At 53.3% G+C, this 25,409-nt stretch overlaps 1 protein-coding gene and 1 long non-coding RNA gene across 5 annotated transcripts; one reads left to right on the top strand and one right to left on the bottom strand.

The window, feature by feature from the left end:
• The first annotated feature begins 1,706 nt into the window (after positions 1–1,706).
• Myo1c (myosin IC) lies at positions 1,707–24,915 on the top strand. 4 transcript variants are annotated; one of them, XM_038325847.1, is made up of 32 exons: positions 1,707–1,948; positions 8,384–8,539; positions 8,635–8,750; positions 9,156–9,354; positions 9,441–9,521; positions 11,144–11,323; positions 11,403–11,501; positions 11,705–11,818; positions 11,901–11,972; positions 12,292–12,411; positions 12,531–12,613; positions 12,814–12,919; positions 13,022–13,102; positions 13,315–13,406; positions 16,757–16,851; positions 16,928–16,974; positions 17,069–17,149; positions 19,660–19,765; positions 19,870–19,987; positions 20,510–20,623; positions 20,700–20,776; positions 21,088–21,156; positions 21,255–21,339; positions 21,441–21,600; positions 21,831–21,914; positions 22,464–22,557; positions 22,655–22,710; positions 22,835–22,970; positions 23,052–23,122; positions 23,205–23,302; positions 23,398–23,497; positions 23,861–24,915. In XM_038325847.1, the coding sequence occupies exons 1-32, from the start codon at positions 1,874–1,876 to the stop codon at positions 23,885–23,887; spliced, it is 3,192 nt and encodes a 1,063-aa protein (XP_038181775.1). In that variant the 5' UTR covers positions 1,707–1,873; the 3' UTR covers positions 23,888–24,915. The 4 variants fall into 4 exon arrangements, with proteins under 4 accessions (XP_038181775.1, XP_038181777.1, XP_038181778.1 ...); XM_038325849.1 differs by lacking the exon at positions 1,707–1,948 and adding an exon at positions 2,617–2,749; XM_038325850.1 differs by lacking the exon at positions 1,707–1,948 and adding an exon at positions 2,666–2,753.
• LOC119811799 lies at positions 3,180–5,177 on the bottom strand. The gene is made up of 2 exons (XR_005285010.2): positions 4,847–5,177; positions 3,180–3,992 (listed from the first exon to the last, which is right to left on the bottom strand). It is a non-coding gene; the product is annotated as an uncharacterized LOC119811799 (long non-coding RNA).
• Positions 24,916–25,409: the final 494 nt, after the last annotated feature.

Raw genomic sequence — 25,409 nt, 5'->3', positions numbered from 1 at the left:
CCATGTGCTAAGAATTACTCCCCCCCCCCCAGGCTTCTAGTGAGCCACGGCTGTCTGTTCTGTGTGAGTTGTTACATTGAGGGATAATTATAAATGTGGCTTTTACACTTGTATGTGACTCCTTTGATGGGGGAGAGGACCAGAGTATAGGAATGGGCCTAGAGACTGGACCTGCACCTGTGATCCATCCTACCCCTCCTCACCCACAGGAGTCTGAGTTGTCTAGAAAATAGAAATGATATACTATTGACAAGTCAGTGAGAGAACCATTGCTGAAACCTCGAACTCCTCAAAGACACTACCAGCATGGCTATTCTGACTCATGGAGCCCTGGGGCTGGCTCTGGGGCCTAGGAGTCCCAATACTTCTCCACAGACTTACCTCTACCTTCCTACACTAGAAACCCTGCCCTGGTGTCCCGGTGCAGGGTCCCTCCTGAACTGAGAAGGGTGAGTTCAGCTGTGATTGAGAGGCGGAAAAAGGAAGGGGATTGCTCCCTCTCAGGCCCCAGGCAGGATATGGCTGTTCTGGGCCCACCCCTGACCTGGTGGGTGGAAACAGGAAACATGTGAGACTTGGTGTGTGCTTGGTCTCTGTGCCTGGCTCCGAGACTGATAAGAGCAATTGTGTGGCCACTGGGATGAGCCTGCCCTGGATAGATGTGCTTCCCAGAGGAAGGAAGCTTTATAGGTCTTTCCTGGGCGGGGGGAAGCTGAGGGAGAAAAGGGAAGGTGCCCGGTCATCAGTGTTAGCACAGTCCCAGGGGTCCTCTGCCCCTCCCATGCCAGCCTCTCCTTGTGGAAAAGTCTGTTTCCCCCTGACTTCCCCATTCTCATTTCCTATAAGGAATGACTGGAGACCCAGAACTCAGTCCCAGGCCAGGAAAATGTCAGCTATGATTTAGCAACAATGAAGACAGAAAAACAGGAACACTGTGTGTGTGTGTTTGTGTGTGTGTGTGGGGGGGTGCAGTTGAAAATAAACAGTGGGAGTATACACCCAAGGGACTCAGGAACCTACCTTGAGGCTCCAGTGGTGGGTAGGGCAGAGGCCTCTTGCTGTTCCTAACAACTGCCCAGCAAGGCCAGCCCTGGCTTCTAAAACAAGGTGTAGTCAAGTGGTGGCGCACACCTTAAATCCCAGCACTGAGGAGGCAGAGGCAGGTGGAGCTCTGATTTCAAGGCCAGTCTGGTCTACAGAATGAGTTCTAGGACAGCCTGAACAACACAGAGAAACTCTGGAAAACAAAAAGGTATAGTCAAATGGTCGGCAGATGCCTGTCCTCCTAACACTAAGAGGAAGCAGGAGTTCAAGACTAGCCTAGACAACATTCAAACTTTAAAAAAAGAAAAAAAAGTGGGGTAAGGCTCATTACCTTCACAAGCAGCCAAGTTGCAGGGACCTCAAGAGGGGCAATGCCACGTAAAGGATCCTCTTGGCTTGTGGAAAGACGTGTGTGCCCTCTGCTTAGAGGAATGATTAGTTGGCACTCTGGCTGTTCTGAGAGAGGGCAGCTTGAGAGGCCCTGCCAAGGAGCTGTTGGGAAGGGAGTGGGGGGTTGTCTCCTAACCTTTGACCTGGAACCCAGGGTCTCATGGGTGGATGCATCAGCTCCTCTGGTTACCTGAGACAACAGGCATTTCCTCCATCCTTCAGCCCCTCCTCTTCCTGCCCCAACCCTCTGGCCAAGAGACCTCCCAATCAGACCTGGACTGCTCCAGCTGTGTCCTGAGAAGCTGGACCAGTCACATCCCCTGGGGCTGGAGTTGAAGCAGAACCAACTGGCTGTCCCAGCGTAAGCCAGTTGAGTCGCCAGAGCCAGTGGACGCTGGACAGTTTTTGCCTTCTGCAGGCTGGCTCTCCACGCAGCGGAATGGCACTCCAAGTAGAACTGATACCAACAGGGGAGATCATCCGCGTGGTTCACCCCCACAGACCATGCAAACTTGTAAGCTGGGGTGATACTGTGGGCTGGGAGGAATGGTGGTGGGGTCTCTTCTGGAAAGAGATGAGCAGTGAGGACCTGTTCTGAACTTTGATGGGGGCAGACACTATTAGGACACGGAGTAAGTGGAAAGAAAGGGTAAGGGAATGTGGGCTACTAGAAGGAATTTTTTTTTTTTAAACGGAGGTTTTGATTTGAATTCCTCCGTCAGCTCCCTGAACTTAAATGGGCTTAGCTGGAAACTAAACATAGATAAGAGGACAGTGCTCTAACGCACTTTTACATATAAAAGTTGCGGGCACATAGTACAAATAATGTCTTCCCTTTCCCCACCGGGCACACAGAACTGGCATTGCTCAACTTAAGCAGCATGGAACGAGAAGGTGGGTGAAGGCAAAGAGAAAATTAGAAATGGGGAAGGACTGGCCTAGCACACAAGGCAGTGGAATGAAGGTCTAGTTTGTCTAGGGACGGAGAACCGCATCTAATGTTCGAGCACTACACTATGAGTCTGGTCTTCTACCGGAGGAGTGTAACTGCTGCGTCTCGTCCTGCGGGTTGGTAGAGAAGTACAGCACCAAGCCTCGGCGGGTGCTCGCCTGGGCCCTGGAGAGGGCTACCAACACGGGGCGGGGCCCAAGGGCGCGCGCGCGCCTGAGTCTGGGCCTTGCGGGGGAATGACGATAGGCGGCGGCCCGGCCCCTAGTGGGCCCTGGGCGGGGAGAGCGTACCGGGGCCGCGGACTCCCGAGGCGGCCACACCGTCCAGCCCAGCCCCCGCCCGAACACACGAAGAGCCGAGCCGGTGGGTACGCGTGGGAGGGGACGCGGCCGCAGGGTCCCGGGTGGCCTCCGTTGGCCAGCTGGCCAGAGGAAGGGGCAGGCTGCTGGGCGCCTTCAGCTACCAGAGCTGTGGTCGTGCTGTCTCAGGCCGGGTATTGCTAGGACAAGATTCGCTCAGCCCAACTGGTGCAGGTCTTAGGACCTAAAGGCACTGGGGTTCAGTTTCTTGGGTACACACGCGGGTAAAGAGGGGGCGCGGGATCCAGGCACCCGGTGCTCCCTCCGGGCCACTCCCGCAGCCCTCCCTGCCCCTGCTCTGGGTTCCGGAGAAACTGGCCGAGCCCCGCCCCTTCCCGTCCTTCGCCGGGGGAGTCCAGGCGTGCCCGTGATCCCTGCGAGCCGTTTCTGGAAATGAGGCGGGTGCGGGGCTCAGAGATGAATGGGAGAATGAATGGCTGGCCCACTGTTTTATTCTGTTCCGCACGCGCCAGCCTCTTGCTTACACTCCTGGCCTCTGAGATTCATTCATTCATGCAGGCGCCCACCATTGGGGGAGGGGGGTTATTGAATCTCCAGCGAATGCCTAGCTCAGTGCTTGCTAAGACCGGAGCCGTCTCCCGGCAGAGTCTAACAAGGAAACGGACGTTTAGTACTTGATTTGGTGAGGAGGAGGTTGTGTGTTAGCGGAAATTAGGAAGATGTTGTGGAGAAGGGGATGTCTGAGCTGATTCTTCAGGGATGACTGTGAGGTGGGGAGGCCGAGTGAGCTGTAGGTGCAAAGCCACAGACGCACGAAGTTCCATGTGGTTGGTGGTTGGCAACACCTCCTGACTGTGTGTGGTGGTTGTACCAGTGGGGGAAGTGTGGAGAAAGAAGGGGTTGAAGGGGGTTGAAGGGGACTACCAGTGCAGTCATAGATTCTTACAGGAGCGGTGGAGTAAACCGAGTCCATTCGCAAGGGCTTGACAGGAAGCTGTGAGAGTGAGGGCAGGCTTTGCACCTGGGGGCTTTGCGGTGTAAACCTCCCTCCGTTGACTTGAGATGTTAACTGTCAGATTTGCATTTATAAGTGCCACAGGCCGATACCGGATCTTTGATTGGTGAGAGGAAGACGTGGAGAACAGTTAGAGGGCTGTTCATGTTGGTCCGAAAGAGAAGCAGGATGGAGGCAGGAGTGAGGTTCTTAGGAGATGGCGACTGGTGGAAGGGATGGAGAGAAGAGGACGGGCCTGGAATGCAGGGTCATGATTACCGGCTGTCAGGACCTAGGACAGTGAATATGAAAACTGTCAGGGGCAAGGAGCTTTGTTCATTATTGCTGGACTCACAGGTAAAGGTCTCCGGCAGACCAAAAGATCTATGGTTCTGGAGCTAGAGTATCAGGCCCTGTGAGTAAAACCCTCCCCATCCCTGCCTGTCCTCATTCCTGCTCACAATTCCCTGAAGCCTCCAACAGTCCCTGATGGGGCAGCGCCACCAAACAAGTAAGAGTGTCTGCTTTGTGCCCAGCACTGAGTGGTTTTGTTTTCCCTGCTCTGTGAGGCCATGTTTGCCTCGGTGGAAATCAGTGTAGGGTTTTCAGAGCAGTTCCTCCAGCCCTGGAGGTTGGGGAGCATTTGGGGCTGCCCACAGCCCTTCACTCTACCAGAGGTCAGGCTTGGTAACACTAGCGAAGGGCCACTGAATAACCCAGAATGTCAGTCCTAGTCCCTACAGTTCCCAGTACACATGTGCCCAGGTGGGAGGAGACCCAGAGGTGCTTTTTAGGAAATAAGTCTTGGGTCACTCACTGGCTTAAGGTGTACTCCAGCCTACAGTAAGTCTTAAGCCCAGGGTAGCACTGTGCGACCCAATGACCTTCACCTATTCCGCAGTTGTCACCCCTAAAACATATACATCAGTAGTCACATAACACAGGCCCCTGCCCTAGGTCACTGAGGAAAACTGTCAGTCCTGTTAACTGTTGGGAGGGATCAGGGCAGTATTAGGGGTTAGGGAGGTAGTATTAGGGGTCCTGGGTACCAGACCCATCCCTCTTACATGTATAGAAATCTTGAACAAGGCATCTCACCTACCTAGTCTCAGTTCCCCTTCTAAAATAGAACAACACAGAACTCACGGTGTGGCGCCGCGCACTGACATAAGCTCAGAACGCAGGAAGCGCCTGGCATGGCGGTGTCCCTCATACCCTCGGTTCTCCACTTCACTTCCCCTCTCTGGACTCACGCTTCTGTCCAGAGAGTTGGAGCAGGCCAGGAGAGGTTGCCAGGACTGTGGCTGGCCTAAGGCCCACAGGGCGGCGGTGACGCGCCCTCCTTCCGATGCGGGGCGGTGACTGCGGGGGCGCCAGCGGGCATCCTAGGAATGCGACTGCGCCACTCGGGACGGGTGAAGCCCGCCGGACCCCTCCGCACGCGGATTCCCCTCATTCCAGCCCCTTGACGCGGCGAGGCGGGGCGGGGCGGGGCGGGGCGGGCACTGCGGCCTCGAAGCCCCTCCCCCCAGGCCGTCCCTCCCACTCAGACTTTACTGGCCAGAGCCGGAGCTCAGTGAGGCCGCCGCAGGGGGAGGGGAACGAGACAAGCTTCTGCTGGGGACTTCAAGCTCTCCCGTCCTAAATCTTCCTTGATGCTCTAGGGTGGGCTGAAAGTCATGTCTTCTCCATGCTTTTAAAGCCGGGGCATCGTAGAGGGCGCTCCCCCTGCCCTGTCTTTCACCCATCTTCCACCTGCGGCACCCATTCCTCTGGCCCGCTCCAAAAGGCCCCATTTCCCAGCTGGCGCCCCACGCCTCCCCCACCCCCGGGTTGCGGCTCAGGCTGAGCTGTTGTTCACGAAGTAATGAACCATCTTTCCCCTCGAGGCTGCAGCCAGCACCTGTCGCAAGCTCACCTCCCTAGGGAGTCCCTGTCCAAGGAGTGGTGCGCTTTGGTGCTTTGGAGTTCTTACTCTGCCTTGCCTCTCTAGAACAAGTCAGTATCCGCGGTATATCCTTCAGGTTCTTAACAGCCGGCTAGAAACAGATAAGGCACCTAAGAACCCTTTGCAAGTCACAGATAGAGGCGCGCGGAGGCGGGGGCGGGGGGCTTTCCCCACTAGACAAGAAGAGTGGACTCACACCCAAAGCGTGTGTATAGAATGAGCGTGGCTGGGAAAAAGAGGAAGAGGGTGGTGTTGTTGGGGACTTGGGCGGTGCCTTGGTGCTTCATTTCAGGCCACCCAGCAATTCTGGCAAATATTAGCCTCGTTTTAAAGATGAACAGTCTGTCTCCTAAGAAGTTACGGGAATCTTTTTCTTTTTGCCTTACCTTATACATCGATATGCTACAAGTGGTGGCAACTGAGCCAGAGTCCACCCCACATCTCACACGCGCGCGCGCGGACACACACACACACACACACACACACACACATCCCTCTGGCCTGAAAGGGGCTGGTGCCTTCAGAGAGTCAGCTGATGGCCTTGATAGAGAGAATGGGAGATCTAGAGGGACCAGAAAGGAAGAGAGATGAGAGAATCCCCAGGACACTGAGTCCGAAGAAAGATGCTCAGGATGGAGCATAAGGGTATTGACTGCAAATGCAGTAAAGTCAGAAGGTGGCTGCGCACCCAGAAACTCAGGCTTCTATAGGGTCCATGCTGCGCAGAAAGGGCACACACCCTGTTGCCATCCCTGGCCCTAGGGCTTGTGTTCTTTGCTGAGGAAGGGACTTTTCGAGAGATTTTCTCCCTGGGCATCCTGGCACAGGTTTGTAATCTCGGCACTCAGGAGACTTAGGCAGTAGGATCTGGAGTTCCAGTGCAGCTTGGGCTACGTAGTGGGACCCTGTCCCAAACAATTTTTTCCTAGGGATTTAAAGAATAGAGTTGGTCCTCCCAGAGTGTGTACGGGGGTGGACAGTGCCCCGCACAGAGGCTCCGCCTGTCCAGGCGCGCCGGCCGTATTTGGACATTTCGTTCTATTTTTAACTTTCCGGGGACACGAGGTTGGGGGTGGGGAGGGAAATCCTGCTTCTTCGGTGACCCACGGGCTTCAGTCCTGGTCTCGCGCGGGGTGTCCGGCCCGTGTTGTAGACACGAGCCCGGAAGTGAGTTCCGGGGCCGTGTAGACGCGGCGGCCGCGCGGGTTCCGGGCCCCACCCTGGAACTAACGACGTTCCTCCTGGAAAACCTGACTCAGGCGGAGCCCGCGGCACACAGGAGGCCCCGCCCCTCGCGCGCCCCCTCTTAGGTCCCGCGGCCCCCTCCCACCCAGCCCGGGCTCGGCCGGCCGCCGCGAGACCCCCGGGGTCCAAGCCCCAAGTCCCTGAAGCCGCGGGGCCTGCGGGGGGCGGTGCGGGGGGCGGGCCGGCCCCTCCCTCGCTGACGCCGCGACCGAGCTCCGACCTAGAGCGCGGGCAGCGGAGCGGGGAGCCAGGTCCGGCAGGATGCGCTACCGGGCGTCGGTGAGCAAGGGCGCGGGCGGGGTGGGGGTCCTGGGTGTCGCTCGGTGGCCCGTAGCGTCTCTTGGACTGGCTAGGAAGCAGGCGCGGCCCAGGAATTTCGGTGAAAAACGTCCCTGAAAGTTGCTAGGGCAGGAGGCCGAGGCGGAGAAGGCTGCAGAACGCCAGGACCCAGAGCCATGCGGGTCGCCCCTGCTGACGGCTGAGACCCCCTCACCCAAGGACAAGGGGGCGGTGGCTGCGGCCGTGTTTGGCAACAGCTTCGGGATGGGTGGGCAGGTGTGAGGGAAGCAGGCCCCAAACTCTTAGGGGTGACCGAGGAACAGAGAGCTCCTGGGCAACTAGGGTCAGGGGAGACTTAGTGACCTCCCTGGGATTACAGCCGCTCCCAATACCTTCCTCTTCCTTGACTCTTAGCACTTTCTAGAACCCGCAGACCCTCTTTAAAGGGAAACGTCAGCCTCGGACAGGTCACAAGGGGCTAGCCAAGCCTGTACCTGCCCCACCCTTGGGTGGCAGCTGGGTTTTCCCCTGGTAGAACCCCCAACCTCATGAGGCTTCTCTACCGCGGAGGAATTGTGTGGGGAGCCTGGCAGCTGGAGTGGAGGGAGTGGCTCCAGCTGAAGGAGGGCAGGCCACCCACTTTTAGGGTGGGTGTCAAGTCCAGCTGGGGTGGTGGCCCATGGGGAAACCCTCTCCTGGGAGGTGCGCTCTTGCTTGACCCCTAAACAACTCTACCTCTGGGGGATTTTTGGGTCGGTGGGAGCAAGAGAAATGGCCCGTCCCTGTCTGCAGAATTCACTCCAGACCATTTGTTTTCCAAAGCACCTGTAACACCCAGCTGAGGGATCTGAGGTCACCTGAACTAGCTCATTCCTCTCCCCTAAGGAGGAAACAGTCCTGAGAAAGGAGATTTGTCCAAGGTCAACACAGCATTCTTTCTGCCGTTCCTAGGAGCTCCTTCTCCTGACCCACCTTTCTCCACACAAGACTACTCCTCTCTGAATTCCATGCAGTTGTCCTGTGTCTGCTGGGTTCCTGGTGCTCCTGTGGGCTTTGTGCATGGCCCATGTGACCCAAACATATGTCCCAAACATGTTCTGTAGCCTGTGTCCAGGTGCCTCTTGCCTTCCACATCCTGCAGGTGGAGTAGGAGACGCAGCCTTGCTTTAACCTGCAGACTCTGACCTTGTCTTGTGGCTGCTTCTCCACAGGCCCTAGGCAGTGACGGGGTGCGGGTGACCATGGAGAGCGCCTTGACAGCCCGGGACCGCGTGGGGGTGCAGGACTTTGTTCTGCTGGAGAACTTCACCAGTGAGGCTGCCTTCATTGAGAACCTGCGGCGACGATTCCGGGAGAATCTCATTTATGTGAGAACCGTGGGTGGTGCTGGGGGAACAGACCTAGGATGAAGGAGCCACCAGGAACCTTCGGGAAAAGCTGTTGACCCTTCTCTGTCCTCCAGACCTACATTGGCCCTGTCCTGGTTTCTGTCAACCCCTACCGAGACCTGCAGATCTACAGCCGACAGCATATGGAACGCTACCGTGGTGTCAGTTTCTATGAAGTGCCACCTCATCTGTAAGTGGCTCCCCTACCTTTCCAGGAATGACCTCCCCTAACGTCATGCAAGATGACCCCACCCTACCCCCACTTGGAAATGATTTCTGACCCGTGCCTTGGGTGACTCACTGTTCACAACTGTGAGGAATCCCATGATTGCTCACCCCAGAGTTGCCTCCGTTCTCATTAGACGAACGAGTCTCTAGATTCAGTCCTCCAGGACCCTCAGTTCACAGCCTCAGTCCCCGCTCATGACGCCATTCCTTTAACTATGCTAACATGTTCCACCTGGCTAGCACCCCACCTGGAATGACCCATTCAGACTTCCATGAGATAGTGAACCCAGCCCCCATCCTGAGCTGGGGAGGTCTACCCTGTAAGGGTTTCCCATCCTGTGAACTCCCTGACAAACCTCTGCCCCAGGTTTGCAGTGGCTGACACTGTGTACCGGGCGCTGCGTACTGAGCGGCGGGACCAGGCAGTGATGATTTCTGGAGAGAGTGGGGCAGGCAAGACAGAGGCCACCAAGAGATTGCTACAGTTCTATGCAGAGACGTGCCCGGCCCCTGAACGGGGTGGTGCAGTGCGGGACAGGCTGCTGCAGAGCAACCCTGTGCTGGAGGTGAGGGGACTGGACGGCAGCATCTGAGGAAAGGGGAGGAGAAGAAGAAAATGCCAGGCTTCTCTCACATTCCCATCCACTCCCAGGCCTTTGGAAATGCCAAGACTCTCCGTAACGATAACTCCAGCCGGTTCGGGAAGTACATGGATGTGCAGTTTGACTTCAAGGTACTGTAGGTGGAGTGAAGCATTAGGAGCGGTCGGCCTTGCCATTCAGTCGGTTCGGTATTTGTTGAGTGTTTGCTGTGTACCAGGCCCTCTCCCAGGTGCTGCTGCTAGAGCAGTAAAGTCAAACAGTCGTCTCCTGCAGTGATGGGTGATAAACAGAAACAATAATCTAGGCCTTAGCAGGAAATAAGATAAAGGTGGTAGCTGCTGCAATTTTTTTTAGTGAGATATTCTCAATTTGTTTGTTTGTTTTTTAATTTATTTATTTTTATTTTATGTGCATTGGTGTTTTGCCTTCTGGTATGTCTGCGTGAGGGGGTCAGGTCCCCTGGAACTGGAGTTACAGACAGTTGTGAGCTGTGTGTATTGAACATGTGGCATCTGGGAATTGAACCCAGGTGCTCTGGAAGAGCAGCCAGTGCTCTTAAGCACTGAGCCATCTCTCGGGTCCTGAGATAGTCTCAATTGTAATCCAGACTGCTCTGAAGCTCCCGGTTGTGCTGCCTCATCTTCCTGAGCCGCTGAGATTGCAGGGGTACACTGCACATCTGAGCCTGCAGTTCTGAAGCAGACAGGGAAGGCTTCACTTGGAGGTGGCATTTCAGTAATGGCTTGGTGGCAGGGGAGAGCAGGCATAGCAGGTGCCTTGGAGAGTGAGGCCAGGTAGATGTGAGGGCCGAGGCCTTGCAGAGGTAGAGTTTTTATGGTGTTTAGAGATTACAGTAAAGTCAGAAACTGGAGGAGGAAGCATGGTACCAAGAAACAGGAACGGGGAACCAGGGTCTTTTGGATCTTTGCAAAATTTTTCCCCGTCCTTAATGTGGGAATTAAACCAAGGACTTTTAATCATATTAAGAACACAGACTACATAGAGAACTTTGCTCAGAGAAAGCCCTGTGAGAATATTTTTTTTCAGCTAAGTGAAAAGAAATTATCAGAGGGTTTTGAATAGTAGCCTGTCATGATGCAACTTTCCTACTGAAAAGGTCATTCTTCCCTTTGTTGGGAGTAGATGATAGAGGAACCCAGCCAAGCCGGGAAACCGGTTCCGGCTGATGTCATAATGTAGGTGACAGATGATGGCGCCTCAGATCATGGTGGTAGTCGCAGAGGTGAAGAGCAGAGGTTGGATTCTGGGTGTCTTCAAGGTTCAAGCAGCAAGATCGGCTGTTTGTTTAGATATAGGAAGTGGGTGAAAAAAGGGCCGCACCCTACCCTCTAGAAGAACTTGCAGGACAGAGCTGCCGCTGGTCGAGATGGCAGGGCACAAGCAGGAGTTGGTGTGGGAGAGGAGAAAGCTGGAATGCACTTTCAGGCCTGTTAAATTTGCAGTGCCTGGCAGGCATACAAGTATGCTCGGAAGTAGATAGAGTTGAATATCTCCTTCTCTCTTTCTAAGTTGTGTGTGTGTGTGCATGTGTGTATACTTGCAGAGGTAAGAACAGATGTCATTTAGCCACTAAGCTATGTCTCTTTTTCCTAAGTGAAGAAACTGAGGCCAGGGTGGGTGCCTGAGCCCACTGATTTGTAGCAGAGCTAGAATGGGAGCCCAGGTCTACTACAGGAGAGAAGGAGGAAGATGGGTTCTAGCTGACCATCCCTGTTCCCCACCTTACCCACAGGGAGCCCCTGTGGGAGGCCACATCCTCAGTTACCTCCTGGAAAAGTCACGAGTGGTACACCAGAATCATGGAGAACGGAACTTCCACATCTTCTACCAGCTACTGGAGGGGGGTGAGGAGGAAACTCTTCGTCGCCTGGGCTTGGAACGGAACCCCCAGAGCTACTTGTACCTGGTGAAGGTGAGTGGTTGGCAAGCAGGGTTGGCGCCACTCAGGGGCACAGTGCCAGTGCTGGCAGTCAGCTATGCTCTCTCTCCAGGGCCAGTGTGCAAAAGTCTCCTCCATCAATGATAAGAGTGACTGGAAGGTCGTCAGGAAGGCACTGTCAGTCATTGACTTCACTGAGGATGAAGTGGAGGTTAGGGCTCTTCTGTGGACCCTCCCCCCCCACCCCAAATTCACCCATTTCTTTTGGAGCTTATTTCTACTTCAAGTTCCCTTGCCCTCCTGAATGCATTCCCAACCATCCCCTGCTGTATATGAGCATTTCCTATTTGCTCTTATGGGCTGTCCTGAACTCCCTGACCTCATAACCACCACATGCCCCTGCTGCCACCTCAGGACTTGCTAAGCATCGTGGCCAGCGTCCTACATTTGGGCAACATCCACTTTGCTGCTGATGAGGACAGTAATGCCCAGGTCACTACTGAGAACCAGCTCAAGTATCTGACTAGGGTGAGTGGTGGCAGAGGGCAAGGAAAGGGAGAACTGAGATGAGAGAACCAGCCCCTCACCTTGCCCACTCCACCCTTGGCAGCTTCTCGGTGTAGAAGGCACAACGCTGAGGGAAGCCCTGACTCACAGAAAGATCATTGCCAAGGGGGAAGAGGTAAGACTCGGCTTGGCTGCAGAAATAGGAGATGTGGGCAGTCCTAGGGAGCCTCGTCCCTTTGTTCCTCTCTGCTGTCTACTCGGGGTCTTCAGTAGGGCTGGAGGGACACGATGCAGGTGGCCTAGAGGCTCCCACCTCCACGAATGAGGCCCCTATAACAGATTCCCTATGGTGTCCTAAATAGCACTACCACTCTGGTTTAATGGCGCTAGGGAGGCAGGGTAGTGAGAATGTCCTTGTCTGATGCCTAAGTCTGAGGGGAGGAGGGACAGAAGGGTGTCCGGCATTCATTCATCTCCTGTTTATCCTCTGGCAGCTCCTGAGCCCGCTGAACCTTGAGCAGGCCGCATATGCAAGGGACGCTCTCGCCAAGGCCGTGTACAGTCGCACTTTCACCTGGCTGGTCACAAAGATCAACAGGTCACTGGCCTCTAAGGTGAGTACTCAACCCATGCTGCTTCCGAGGAAGGCAGGGAGAGTGGTCAGAGAGGCCTGTGTCTGGGAGCCGGGGCAGACCCTGGAGACCCATGCTCTCTGCTGACTGGCTGACCCTAGGATGCTGAGAGCCCCAGCTGGAGAAGCACCACAGTTCTTGGTCTCCTGGACATTTACGGCTTTGAAGTATTTCAGCACAACAGGTCAGTTCTTCACTTTTAACCCCTGCTGGTCTGTCTGCTAATGTCTGTGTTCTGCCCCCTCCTTTGTCCCCTGCCTCTCATTCCCAGCCACGGTCCTGCTTTGCATCTCTCAGCCCTGCTGCTTGTGCCTGATCCTGTCCTTTCCCTGTCCCCGGCTTTGTGTTCCTGGCACTGCTGCGGGTTCTCCCACCGCCCCTCAGCTTTGAGCAGTTCTGCATCAACTACTGCAACGAGAAGCTGCAGCAGCTCTTCATTGAGTTGACTCTCAAGTCTGAGCAGGAGGAATACGAAGCAGAGGGCATTGCGGTACGTGCTTGCCTGGCGCACTCTGCATGTCATGGGAAGCCAGGCCCTGGGGCTCCCAGGAGAGAGTGTGGAGCCCTCTAATTGCTGCCCCTCTCTGTGCAGTGGGAACCTGTCCAATATTTCAACAACAAGATCATCTGTGACCTGGTGGAGGAGAAGTTCAAGGGCATCATCTCCATATTGGTACGTTGTCTGCTCTTCTAGCCTCATGTTGAAGCCAGCAGGGAAGCCTTCCCCTTTCTTTCCCCAGTATGTGGGGCTGGGCTGGGTAAGGTGAGGTTCTGGCTCAGTCTGCTGGCTCTATCAGGGCTCCCTAAGCACTGCCCCTTTCTCCTGTGCCTATGGCTTCTTGTATGGTGTCTTCTATGTTTATCACCTTGTGCTCTGCCCTGCAGGATGAAGAGTGTCTGCGTCCTGGGGAGGCCACAGACCTGACCTTCCTGGAGAAGCTAGAGGACACTGTCAAGCACCACCCCCACTTCCTGACGTGAGTGGGCTGCTGGGGCAAGGGGTTCACATTCGGCAGAACCTGCAAAAGGGCTGGGTTTCCTGCACAGTGCCAACACCAGTCGTGAAACTGAAGGCATAGCTCAGTGATAGAGGGCTTGCCCAGCGTGCACAGGACTCCTTTTGGATCCCCAGCACCTAAAACAAAATAAACCACTAGCCACAAGTTAGTCACCAGAGAAAGTGATGATGGGACAGTTACCAAAAGCCACTGTTGGACCTTCCTCCTTGAATCGTTTTTGAGAATGAAACTTGCTAAGTTGTGTGTGTGTGTTTTTTTAAAGTTTCCTTATTTGTAAATTGCTTCCTATGTAAGGAATCTCCTACACTTAGGAGGTGGAGGCATTAAGATTAGTAGTTCAAAGCCATCTTGGCTACATAGCAAATTCAAGAATACATGAGATCCTATTTACAAACAAAACAAAAGACAGAAGGACTCTCTAAAGTGGGGAAGCTCAGCACACAAACTGGACACACTCATCTCTGAGCCTACAACACCCCGTAAGGATACTGCTTGTGTTCTATCTTGCCACTCATTTGGTCAAGGTTATCTATTTAGATTGTAGATCTTGGGATGAATGTCCCAGGGCTTTTGGACTCAAACACCATAAGCATTGTTTGCTTAACAGTACAAGAAGCCAAGCATGAAATACACACCTTTAATCCAGCACTGTAGAGCAGAGGCAAACATGAGTTCCAGGCCAGCCTGGTCTACATAGCAAGTTCTAGGACAGACCACTAGAGAGACTGTGCTCAAAAAAAAAAAAAACCAAACAGTACATGAAAAAATTGTTTCTGGCCTGGCGGTGGTGGTGCACGCCTTTAATCCCAGCACTCGGGAGGCAGAGGCAGGCGGATCTCTGAGTTCGAGGCCAGCCTGGTCTACAAGAGCTAGTTCCAGGACAGGCTCTAGAAACTACAGGGAAACCCTGTCTCGAAAAACGAAAAAAAAAATTGTTTCTGGTTATGCTTAATAGTTCATGCACTCAGAAAGTGGAGGGAGGGGGATGGCTTCAAGTTTGAAGCCAACTTGCGCTACAGTATGAGCTCCTATCTTTAAAAAGAAAGAAAGGGCCCGGAAGTGGTAGTACATGCCTTTAATCTCAGCACTCTCAAGGCGGAGGCAGACGGATCTCTGTAAGTTCGAGGCCAGCCTCTACAGAGTGAGCTCCAGGGCTGACAACACTACAAAGGGAAACCCTGTCTTGAAAAACTTAAGGAAAAAAGGAAGGAAGCAGGCAGAACATTTGGAGGGATTTTTGGGTGGAGCAGTTTATTGTTTGTTTTGAGACAAAATATCATAGTAGCCCTGAGTGCCCTGGAATTTAGAGATCTGTCTGCTTCTGCCTTTGGAGTGCTGGATTTAAAGGCTTTCACCACCATATCTGCATATCTGGTATTGGTTAGCCTTTCTCTTTCTCTCTCTCTCTCTCTCTCTCTCTCTCTCTCTTTTATAAGATTTATTTATTTATTATGCATAGTGTTCTGCCTGCATATATGTCTTCATGCCAGAAGAGGGCACCAGATCTCATTACAGATGGTTGTAAGCCACCATGTGATACTGGGAATTGAACTCAGGATCTTTTCAAGGCAGCCAGTGCTCTTAACCAATAAGCTGTCTCTTCAGCCCTCTTTTGTTTTTTGAAACAAGATTTCTCTGTATAGCCCTGGCTGTCCTGGAATTAACTCTGTAGACCAGGCTGGCCTCAAACTCAGAGATCTGCCTGCTTCTGCCTCTTGAGTGCTGAGATTTTTGGTGTATGCAGCCATACTTGGCTGGCTTTGATTTTTTTTTTTTTTTTTTTTTTGAGACAGGACCTCATGTTGCCCAGTCTGGCCAGGAACTCACTGTGTGGCAAAGGATGGCTTTGAACTCCTGATCTTGTCTTCCTCTGCCTCCTGAGTGCTAGGGTTACAGGCATGACCATCATACCAAACAATAAAATTCACTTGACTATGAAAATAATACTGCTCATTAGAGAGAGTTGGAATGTGTGCAAAACTGCTTGTGACCCTGTTACCCAGAGGTCATCACTGTTAACAATCCCAAGCATTTCCTTCCTGCCTTTTCCTATACATTTTTTTCCAAAGTCAAGGACTTACTGTGTATAAGGCTCAGGATAATGTTATGTTCTAAGGTTTTTCCTGTATCAAGTGGAAAATTTTCTTCAAAATATGTCCTTTGAGGGCTACAACCCATAGGGACTTTGCAGTTCTCACCCTGCCTTGAAGGCCCCAGTGAGAGTCTTTCCATGTTTTTTTTTTTTTTTGGGGGGGGGGGTTGGTTGGTCAATTTGGATTTTTTGTGGGTTTTTTTTTTTTTTTTTTTTTTTTCGAGACAGGGTTTCTCTGTGGCTTTGGAGCCTGTCTTAGAACTCACTCTTATAGACCAGGCTGGTCTTGAACTCACAGAGATCCGTCTGCCTCTGCCTCCCGAGTGCTGGGATTAAAGGCGTGCGCCACTACCGCCTGGCTTTTTGGTAGTTTTTTGAGACAGGGTTTCTGTATATAACAGCCCTGACTGTCCTGGAACTCACTTTGTAAAGCAGGCTTCCAGGCTGGCCTCAAGCTCACAAAGACTGGCTTACCTCTGCCTCTAGATTGAAAGGATTAAAAGCATGCACCACTACACCCAGTGGTTGTTTGGTTTTCTCTGTGTAGCCCTGGCCATCCTGGAACTCGCTGTGTAGACCAGGCTGGCCCATACTCACGACATTCACCTGCCCCTGCTTTGGAAGCATGCGCCACCACCACACCACTGTTTTGTTTTTATTGTTTTGGTTGTGTGGGGCCTAGGGCATCATACATGCTAGGCAAGCGTCCCGTCCTACCAGGGAGCTACCTAGCAGCCCACCCTCCAGGTTTCCAATGTGCGAGCAAGGCGACCGTATCTCTGGATAGTTGCTCAGAATAGTTCTTAAAAGTAAAACATGGGCTAGGGGGTACAAGCATGTTTAAGATTTAAATAATCTCGTGGGACAGATTCCATTCTGAAAATGGAGAGGACAGCTTTACCACTATCTAAACAGCTGGGCAGCGGCTAGAGGCAATGAAAATAGCCCTATGCCTGGACTGACTGGTAGGCTTAAGCCCAAATTCCTACTCCTCGCTCCTGGAGCTAGGCTGTCCTCTAGGCAAGTTTGTCTACTATTCTGAGTGTCTGTGAACTCTGCAGCAGGCCTCAGGCCTGCAGTCTGTCACATGGTGGGCAGTTTGTGGGACAGCCCAGGGCCTGCTGGCTCCTTCCTGGATGGCTCATAAAGCTTCTTCAACAGGCATGGGCAAGCCCCAGGTCAGAATTCTGTGGTTTCCTGTCCTTGTCACCCTTAGGCACAAGCTCGCTGACCAGAAGACCAGGAAATCCCTAGGCCGAGGGGAGTTCCGCCTTCTTCATTATGCTGGAGAGGTGACCTACAGTGTGACAGGTGAGGATCCTGATGCTGGCTCCCGTGGGGCAAGGAGGGGACACTCCCTCACCTCTCCTCACTTCTCCCCTTTCAGGGTTTCTGGATAAAAACAATGACCTGCTCTTCCGGAACCTGAAGGAGGTGAGGCAGACGGCAGGCTGAGGTGGGTTGGATACCCGTAGCTCTATGTGCATCCCTGGCTTTGTGCTCAACCCCGATCTCTTCCACCCCGCAGATCATGTGCAGCTCAAAGAACCCCATCATGTGCCAGTGCTTTGACAGGAATGAGCTTAGTGACAAGAAGCGGCCAGAGACGGTGCGGAGGCTGTGACACCGGGGTGGTGTGTGTGTGTGCCTGAGCCCAGACCAGGGCCTCTTTGGCACTGCGATTGTGAGCATGTTTAGCACCCGTGCGCACACATGGGTGTCTACAGGAGGCTGCTCTCAGGACTGTCTTTGCCTAGTTCTTTCCCCCACTATTTTTATTATGTTTATTTACGTGTGTGTGTGTGTGTGTGTGTGTGTGTGTATACACATATGCCATGGTGTGAGTGGAGGGTTGAAGATTCTTTCTACCACATGATCCGTATCCAGGATCAAACTCGGGATGTCAGACTTGCCAGGAAGTGTCATTGCCCATGGGGCCACCTCACTAGTCCTTCTGTTTCTAAGTGTCCACCTTTGTATGTAGACTCTCTGTATGGGTACCCAGGGTACCCCAGCCTACATGGGCATTTTTGTGTTGTATTTGCCTAGTCAGCAGACATCTCTCCGCTCTGAGATATCAGAAGCAAAAGGATGCTCTCACGGCCAGGTGCATGGGCACTTTGGGAACCGTAAAGAGGGAGCAAACTGCCTGAGGGGTTGGAGAGGTAGAGGTAGGAGACTGGAAACACTCCAAGGCAAAGGCAGCTTTTGAGGTGAGAGAATGAGTAGGCGCTTGTCAAGTGAACCCGTCCGAGGGCGCTGTAGGCAGCAAGAGGTCAACAAATGCACCCGGAGGCCAAGGGAAAGCTAGACAGTTGAAAAGAACAGTTTAGTGGCAGAGAGGCTGGAAAAGCAGATATGTGGTCCATGGTGCCGGATGCAGGGCACCTTCAGCCAGCTGAGGGCAGACATGCAACGATTGGGCTGAGTCAGAAGAGGGCATCATAGCTCCAGGTCAGGAGGGAGAGAAAACCAGAGTGCTTCCAGCTGGCTCACAGAGACATTGTGGTGCCACCGCAGGACATTGCTTCTGCTGTTCTCTGTCCTTCCTTCCCATCTTCTGCCTGAGCCTCCTCTTCTTCCTCCCCATCTTCTGCCTGTGCCTCGTCCTCTTACAGCCAGTGTAGCAGGCTTTCATTGGGCTGCCAAATCATGACACAGAGACTTATTAATTATGAATGCTCAGTCTTAGCTAGGCTTGTTTCTTGTTAGCTCTTATAACTTAATTTAACCCGTTCCTCCCCGTCTTCACTGGCTGGTACTGCCTGGCTGTCTGGCCCCAGGCATCCCCCTCTCTTTCTCCCTCATTCTCTCTTCTCTCCTTGAGCTTAGAGTCCTACTTATTCTCTCTGCCCGCCAGCCCCACCTATTCCTCTTCTGCCTAGCTCTTGGCCATTCAGCTTTTTATTAGACCAATCAGGTGCCTTAGGCAGACAGAGCAACACATCTTTATATCATTAAACAAATGTAGCATAAACAAATATAACACACCTTTCATAGTTAAAGTAATATTCTGCAACATAAACAAATGTAACACATATTTATATGGTTAAAGTAATATTCCACAACAAGCCAGTATCTCCCTACTCAGGACACCTACACACCCTCCCCTACCCATCCTCTGTAGCATGCCTCCGGTTTCTGTATCCATTGATGTCCCAAGTGGACTCCTTCATGTCCAACCCCCTTCCTCTTCTGTTCCTGACTTGGGACAGGGATCATTCTCCACCCATTCCCTCAGGCCAGGGACTTTTCAAGCTGGGTGATGCTGATTTCTGTTGCCTGAATACTTCTCAACTCCCGTTCCTTGGCCCTATAACCACTATTCCAGGTCAGTCCCTGTTATCAGTCCTTTGAGCCAGCCAACCTCTTTCCTAGTTTCCTGGCTTCCCACCAGCCCTTACCAATCCATCTTCCTCGTAAATGCTGTAGAAATAATCTAACATACAGATCTCATTGCCACTCCCCTGCTCCAAATTCCTCACTGGCTTTCAGTTTCCCTAAAGATAAAATCTAGTCTCTCCAGAGTAACTCTTTGATATACTGCCTCTGCCTTCCTTGCAAGGATTGTAGCTTCCTGTGTGTCAAGCCTTTGCTCAGCCATCCATCTGCCTGGGCTGCCTTTCTCTCCTGCTGTCTCCTCCTGACACTCACAGGCTCACTTTAGGGTCATTTTCAGATCTTCCCCAGTGTACTTTACCTCAGACTGATCAATCGTCTCAAAAGTAAGGGGAAGGGGGAGGATGTCTCCGTGGTTTGATTCTGTCCCAATAAGCATAAGGTCCTTACTTTGTTCTTCAGCACTAGGAAGAAAGAAAAGGAGGGAAAAAAAGGAGGTGGGGGGGGGAGGAGGGGAGGAGATGGAAATTTTTAAATATAAAAAAATAAACCATGAAAAAAAAATAAAAAAAAGGAGGTAGGGTGTGGCATTAAGATCCTTGAGTAGGAGAGCTGGGTTTCTTAGCTGAGGTCTCTAACTATCTAAAAGGAAGTGTGGTGGAGTCTGGGTTCTTTCTATTGTGAGGAAGGGGTGATGGGAGGAAGGGGAGGCAGTACATGCAGGCATGGGTGGCCTCACCCCAGCCCCAGCCAACATTCTATACCCCCTTGGCTCACCAGGTTGCCACTCAGTTCAAGACGAGCCTCCTGCAGCTAGTGGAGATCCTGAAGTCTAAGGAGCCTGCCTATATCCGCTGCATCAAGCCAAATGATGCCAAACAGCCTGGTAGGTTCTCTGGTCCCATGAGCAGTGAGTGAGCTGTGCCTCTTGGATGGTGATACTACTTTTCAGTGAAAGCCTGAGGACCATCTGCATTGTGTATTTCGCAGGTCGCTTTGATGAGGTGCTTATCCGACACCAGGTGAAGTACCTGGGACTTATGGAGAATCTGCGTGTGCGTAGAGCTGGCTTTGCCTATCGTCGCAAATATGAGGCTTTCCTACAGAGGTGGGTGGGGTCAGCCCACCGTGAATGGGTGAGGTGGGAGGATGAGGTCCTGGAACCTGCGAGGAAGGAGGGGCATTCATAGCTAGTTAAATATGAGGGTTCAGAGGTCCTCAGCTGTTGTGGCACCCTGACCAGGAACCATTTTATGCTGTGGGCCTAATGTTAGTCTTGGAAAAGAAGACAAAAGGCACACACACACAACCCCACCCTCCTGAAGCCTCTGGTGAGGAGCATAGGAGGAGCACATTGACAGGCTGTCACCAGAGGCTGGGAACGAGAGCTCAGAGAAAATAGTGTGGTTTTGTAGTTATTCAGAGGACAGGACCTGAGCCAACCAGGAGCCTTAGGCAGATGGGAATACTTCAGTGCCCCATCTTTACAGTGGGGACCCTCAGGCATGTGTACCGTGTACCAGTGAGTGGGAGCACCTGTAGACATCCAGCACAGCGGAGGGGGCCTCCAGAGCAGACCCTGGCTTGGCTTGGCTTTGCCTGAGTGAGTTCCTGCTTGTCCCTTCTCCAGGTACAAGTCACTGTGCCCAGAGACGTGGCCCACGTGGGCAGGACGGCCCCAGGATGGGGTGGCGGTGCTAGTCAGACACCTCGGCTACAAGCCAGAAGAGTACAAAATGGGCAGGTGAGTGGGGCCTGGGCCTGGTGCCTGGGGCATGGAGGAGGTGGCATCCAGAGGCTTATCGCTACTGTCCTCCCAGGACTAAGATCTTCATCCGATTCCCCAAGACCCTGTTTGCCACAGAGGACTCCCTGGAAGTTCGACGGCAGAGCCTAGGTGAGAGACTCTATCCTGCTATCCCTGCTATCCCATGGGGGTCTTGGGGAATAGAAATCACTGCCTTTGGACTTTTTCTCTGGGGAACCTGCCCATCTCCATTCAGCGATCTTCCTCCTTCCCCACCCCTGTGAAGGCCACCAGCCTTCCCAGTCCAAACCCATCCCCACACTCCCCTGCTGTCTTTCATTATCTTGCCTCTCACAGTCCCTCCCTTGTTCAGCTGTTCTTCTTCGTTCTGTCCCTGACCAGGCCAGGCCCTCACCTAGGGGTTCTGAGCTCTGACAATTAATTTTCTTCCACAACCACAGCCACCCAGATCCAGGCGGCCTGGAGGGGCTTTCATTGGCGGCAGAAATTCCTCCGGGTGAAGCGATCAGGTTTGGGGTCCCAGGGGTCTTTTGGAGGGACAGGGTCTAGGGGATGGATGGGCCACCATAGTGAGAAGACAGAGGTCAGCCATATGTGGTATCCACAGCCATCTGTATCCAGTCATGGTGGCGTGGCACACTGGGCCGGAGAAAGGCAGCCAAGAGGAAGTGGGCAGCCCAGACTATCCGTCGGTGAGTGCTGGGATGCCGTGAAGGGGGACTATAGATCAAGTGACTATGGGGATCTGTTGTCAGGTTTCTCACCCTAGCTGTGTCTGGACCGCCCCCTCCAGACTCATCCGTGGCTTCATCTTACGCCATGCACCTCGTTGCCCTGAGAATGCCTTCTTCCTGGACCATGTGCGCACATCATTTTTGCTTAACCTGAGGAAGCAACTACCCCGGAATGTTCTGGACACCTCCTGGCCCACACCCCCACCTGCCCTGAGAGAGGTCTGTGAGCCCTCCATACTGAGCACTTAGCAGGGGGAGTTTTCTTATCATGTCTCTGGAGATGTGGCCAGGGGAGGGTTCAGCGGGGTGAGGAAGTAGATCTGGGCCATGAAATTGAGTTTCCTGGAGAGAAAATACTCCAAAGGACTGTCGGGCTTGAGGGACCCGTTGGGGTTTTTCAGCGGGAATGGAAACAGGCTGGAAAGTGTCTGACCTTGCCCTTCACACAGGCCTCAGAGCTGCTGCGGGAGCTGTGCATGAAGAACATGGTGTGGAAATACTGCCGGAGTATCAGCCCTGAGTGGAAGCAGCAGGTGTGGGGAGCACAGGCAGCGAGTGTTGAGTTGTCGGGGCCCTGGCCGGGAGTGAGGGAGTGTTTTGCCTGGTCTACACTGGAGCCTTATTGGAGGCTGCAGTAAGTTTGGAGAAGCAAAGAGAACTCGTGTTGTGGGCCAGCTTGCTTTGGTTGGTAGGAGCTGTCTGGAGCCTCATTGGCCCAGCTTCATGCATACTCATGATTAGGGTCAGTGGTGATGTGCCTTGTGTTTACCAACAAGGTGTTGGAGGAGGAGGCCCCACCCAGCTCAGATAACCTGGCATAGCAGTGAGCTACCTGCACGATTCTAAGCTGGACCCCGGTCTCAGACTTGAGGGCCTAGGGGAATTGTTTCCCTAATCAGGCCTGGAACTTGACAGTCCTGGGTAGCTCTCTGCCCTGTTTGGTGGGGATGGTGAGTAAGGAAGGGAGGAGCTGATGGGAGTGAGTATTGGTGGCAGGGCACTAGGGTGCTGATGAGGGCGCTATTGGGTCAGCCCCATAGGTGGTCCCAGCCTTTTGACACTGTATTTCTTTGTCTTCTCAGCTGCAGCAGAAGGCTGTGGCTAGTGAGATTTTCAAGGGCAAGAAGGACAATTACCCCCAGAGTGTCCCCAGACTCTTCATCAGCACACGTCTTGGTGAGTCCCCCCCTTTCATCCCTCAAGCCTCCCAGCACCGTCCGGTCTCCTGGCCTTACCTTACTTACTTACTTACTTCTCCCCGTCTTGGTCTCAGGCACAGAGGAGATCAGCCCCAGAGTGCTGCAGGCCTTGGGCTCTGAGCCCATCCAGGTAGGAACCCGTTGCAACTCTTGCCCTCACAGTTCTCTGCCCAGGGGTCAGAGCAGTGGGCTAGGAAGTTGTCCCCGGAACTCCTCCACCCCGCCCTGCTCCTCACACTGTGCCGTGTCTCTAGTACGCTGTGCCAGTGGTGAAATACGACCGCAAGGGCTACAAACCTCGCTCCCGACAGCTGCTGCTCACCCCCAGTGCTGTGGTCATCGTGGAGGATGCCAAAGTCAAGCAGAGGATTGACTATACCAACCTAACAGGTTAGCCAGAGTTAAGTCCTGCTGGGGTGGGAAGAACCCTGCTCTGACCACTGCTCCCTAACCTTTGCCCTCCCCTCTCAGGAATCTCCGTCAGTAGCCTCAGTGACAGCCTGTTTGTGCTTCATGTGCAGCGTGAGGACAATAAGCAGAAGGTACCCCGTTAGGACATGGGAGGTGGGGGGGTCCTCTAGCCCTAAACAAGGCTTGATTCATTCTTTCCACCTTGCTCGCCAGGGGGATGTGGTGTTGCAGAGTGACCACGTGATTGAGACACTAACCAAGACAGCCCTCAGTGCTGATCGTGTGAACAATATCAACATCAACCAGGGCAGGTGAAGCTCATCAGGATGCCTCAGGAACCCCGGGAAAGGCCCATCCTGGGGTTCTATCTCTGTGACCAAGCCCTCGTGTTCTTCCTTGCTTCCAGCATCACATTTGCAGGGGGTCCAGGCAGGGATGGCATCATTGACTTCACATCTGGCTCAGAGCTTCTCATCACCAAGGCTAAGAACGGCCACCTAGCTGTGGTGAGTGGGACTTGCTGCCTGGGTCTAAGGTAGAGCCACTGATGGTCAAGCCCTCCTTCGAGTATTTGTCTGTCCCTTTTCCCCTGTTGCCTGCCCATGAAGCCCGGAGAGGGGCTTTGTGGGCCCCTGTGGTGGCCATAAAAGAGCTGTAATAAGAATGGCAATGTGAGGTGTGGGAAAGATGCCAGGAGTGGTGGCGCATGGGGGGAAGTTCACTCTGACTGGAGCAGTCAGTACTGCTGCGGGAATAGAAAAGTCTTCAGTGGCAAGGCCACACAACTCCCCAGCCTGCTGCAGGACTGCCTATCCCGGGCCTGTACATCCTGCAGTTCCTCCACTCACCAGTGGGCTTCTCCCCAATAGGTGGCCCCACGACTGAATTCGCGGTGATAAAGGCACCAGTGGACTCCTCCGACTCCTGACGCTTTGCTTATCCCCCTCTGCCCTTCCCAGTTACCAAAGACTCGAGCTTTCAGTCAGGGATCTAGAGACACCCCAAAGCCCACCTGCAGACTCCTGCCTCTTGCTCACCCTCTCTTGAGGTGATAGGAGCCAGGAAGCTACCCCAGGAGTGGGCCAGGCCGGGCCAGAGCAATAGAAAAGCAGGGGCCTGAGCAGGCCAGGCCAGCCCTCTGCTGATGCCAAATCTCTGAGAGAAGGGAATTTTAACAGAGGTTTTCTCTGAGAGTTTTTGATGCTTTATAGGAAACTATTTTTGTAAAAAAGCCATTTTCCTACCCTCAACACACTGGATGTGTTTTCCTGACTCAAACAGGGCAAGGAGTGTAGCGAAAAGATTGGGTGGGCTGGACTGTGGGGCCCTCTTCTCTGGCCTCTTCTCCTTATTCCCTTGGCACCTTGTCTGTCTGTCCACCCACCTATACCTTCTGTGGCCCACTCTGACCTCCACCTGGAGGCTAAGACCACCTTCGCCTACCCATCCTCCTGCCTTAAGAATGCCCTTTTAGGGGCTGGTGGTGTAGCCCAGCGGTAGCACTGGTGCTAAGCATGTGTGAGACCCTGGGTTCAATCCCCAGCGTTAAAAAAAAAAGTTTTAATATTTCCACCTCAGTCTGAGGGCATCCTGGAGTGGGAAAAAGTCTTCAGAGTTTGGAAGACTTCAGAGAAATCGTCTAGTCCAGGCGCCTAGAATCACAGTTCTGAAGACAGGCAAGCCACAAAAGGAAGGCTTGCCTGCTAGCAGGTTGGGGCAAATCCTAAATTGAAGCCCTATTCTCAGCACACCTCACTGCCTTTCCCAGGAACAGGGAAGCCCCTAAAGTGAGGGCCATGTCTTAAGTAAACACCTGGCTCCCTGACCAGCAATCAATCACCCTTGGGAGCCACCAGGTGGGAGGGGGTCTTCTGCCTGGGTCTATGCCTTAGGATGACAACCTCCTCACACACACACAAACACACACACAGACACACACACACACACACACACACACACACACTCTGGACCCAATTTAAGGATGGTAGGGTCTTTATTGGCCTGGGTACCTCTGTGACCTGGGATTATGGGGCTAGCCTTGGAGGAGCTGCAGGGGCATCACCTCTTTCTGCTGCTTCTCTCCACCCCAGAGTGCCCTCTGGGGTTCTCAGCCCACTGCTGACACTTCTGCAATCCAGAGAAACACTAAATAAAGCAATATGTGTTTGCCAACACAGTCTCCCTGTGAGTGCTTGGTGGTGGTGGGGAGCCCTACTTATGAGCAATAGAGAAACCAAGTTGGGTATGATACTGCATGTCTTAATCCCAGTGCTCAGGAGGCAGAAGCAGGATTCTATTTCTGTGACTTCTAGGTTAGCCTGGTCTATATACCAAGTTCCAGGACACCCAGGGCTAAGTAGAAAGAACCTGTCTCTAAAAACGAGAGAGGAGCCCGTGGCTGTGTATGGACTGTCCACC

This window comes from Arvicola amphibius, chromosome 4 (genome assembly GCF_903992535.2).
Source record: "Arvicola amphibius chromosome 4, mArvAmp1.2, whole genome shotgun sequence".
Classification (NCBI taxonomy): Eukaryota; Metazoa; Chordata; class Mammalia; order Rodentia; family Cricetidae; genus Arvicola; species Arvicola amphibius.
The sequence above is the reverse complement of the archived record's forward strand: the minus strand, read 5'-3'. Positions and strand labels throughout refer to the sequence as shown.

What these genes read in the sequence shown, in the direction of transcription:
- Myo1c (XM_038325847.1), top strand. Translation starts at nt 1,874, where the DNA reads ATGGCACTCCAAGTAGAACTGATACCAACAGGGGAGATCATCCGCGTG. An exon ending in GGTGACCTACAGTGTGACAG is followed by an intron (nt 16,852 to 16,927) that starts GTGAGGATCCTG and finishes CTCCCCTTTCAG; the next exon opens with GGTTTCTGGATAAAAACAAT. An exon ending in TGACTATACCAACCTAACAG is followed by an intron (nt 22,971 to 23,051) that starts GTTAGCCAGAGT and finishes CTCCCCTCTCAG; the next exon opens with GAATCTCCGTCAGTAGCCTC.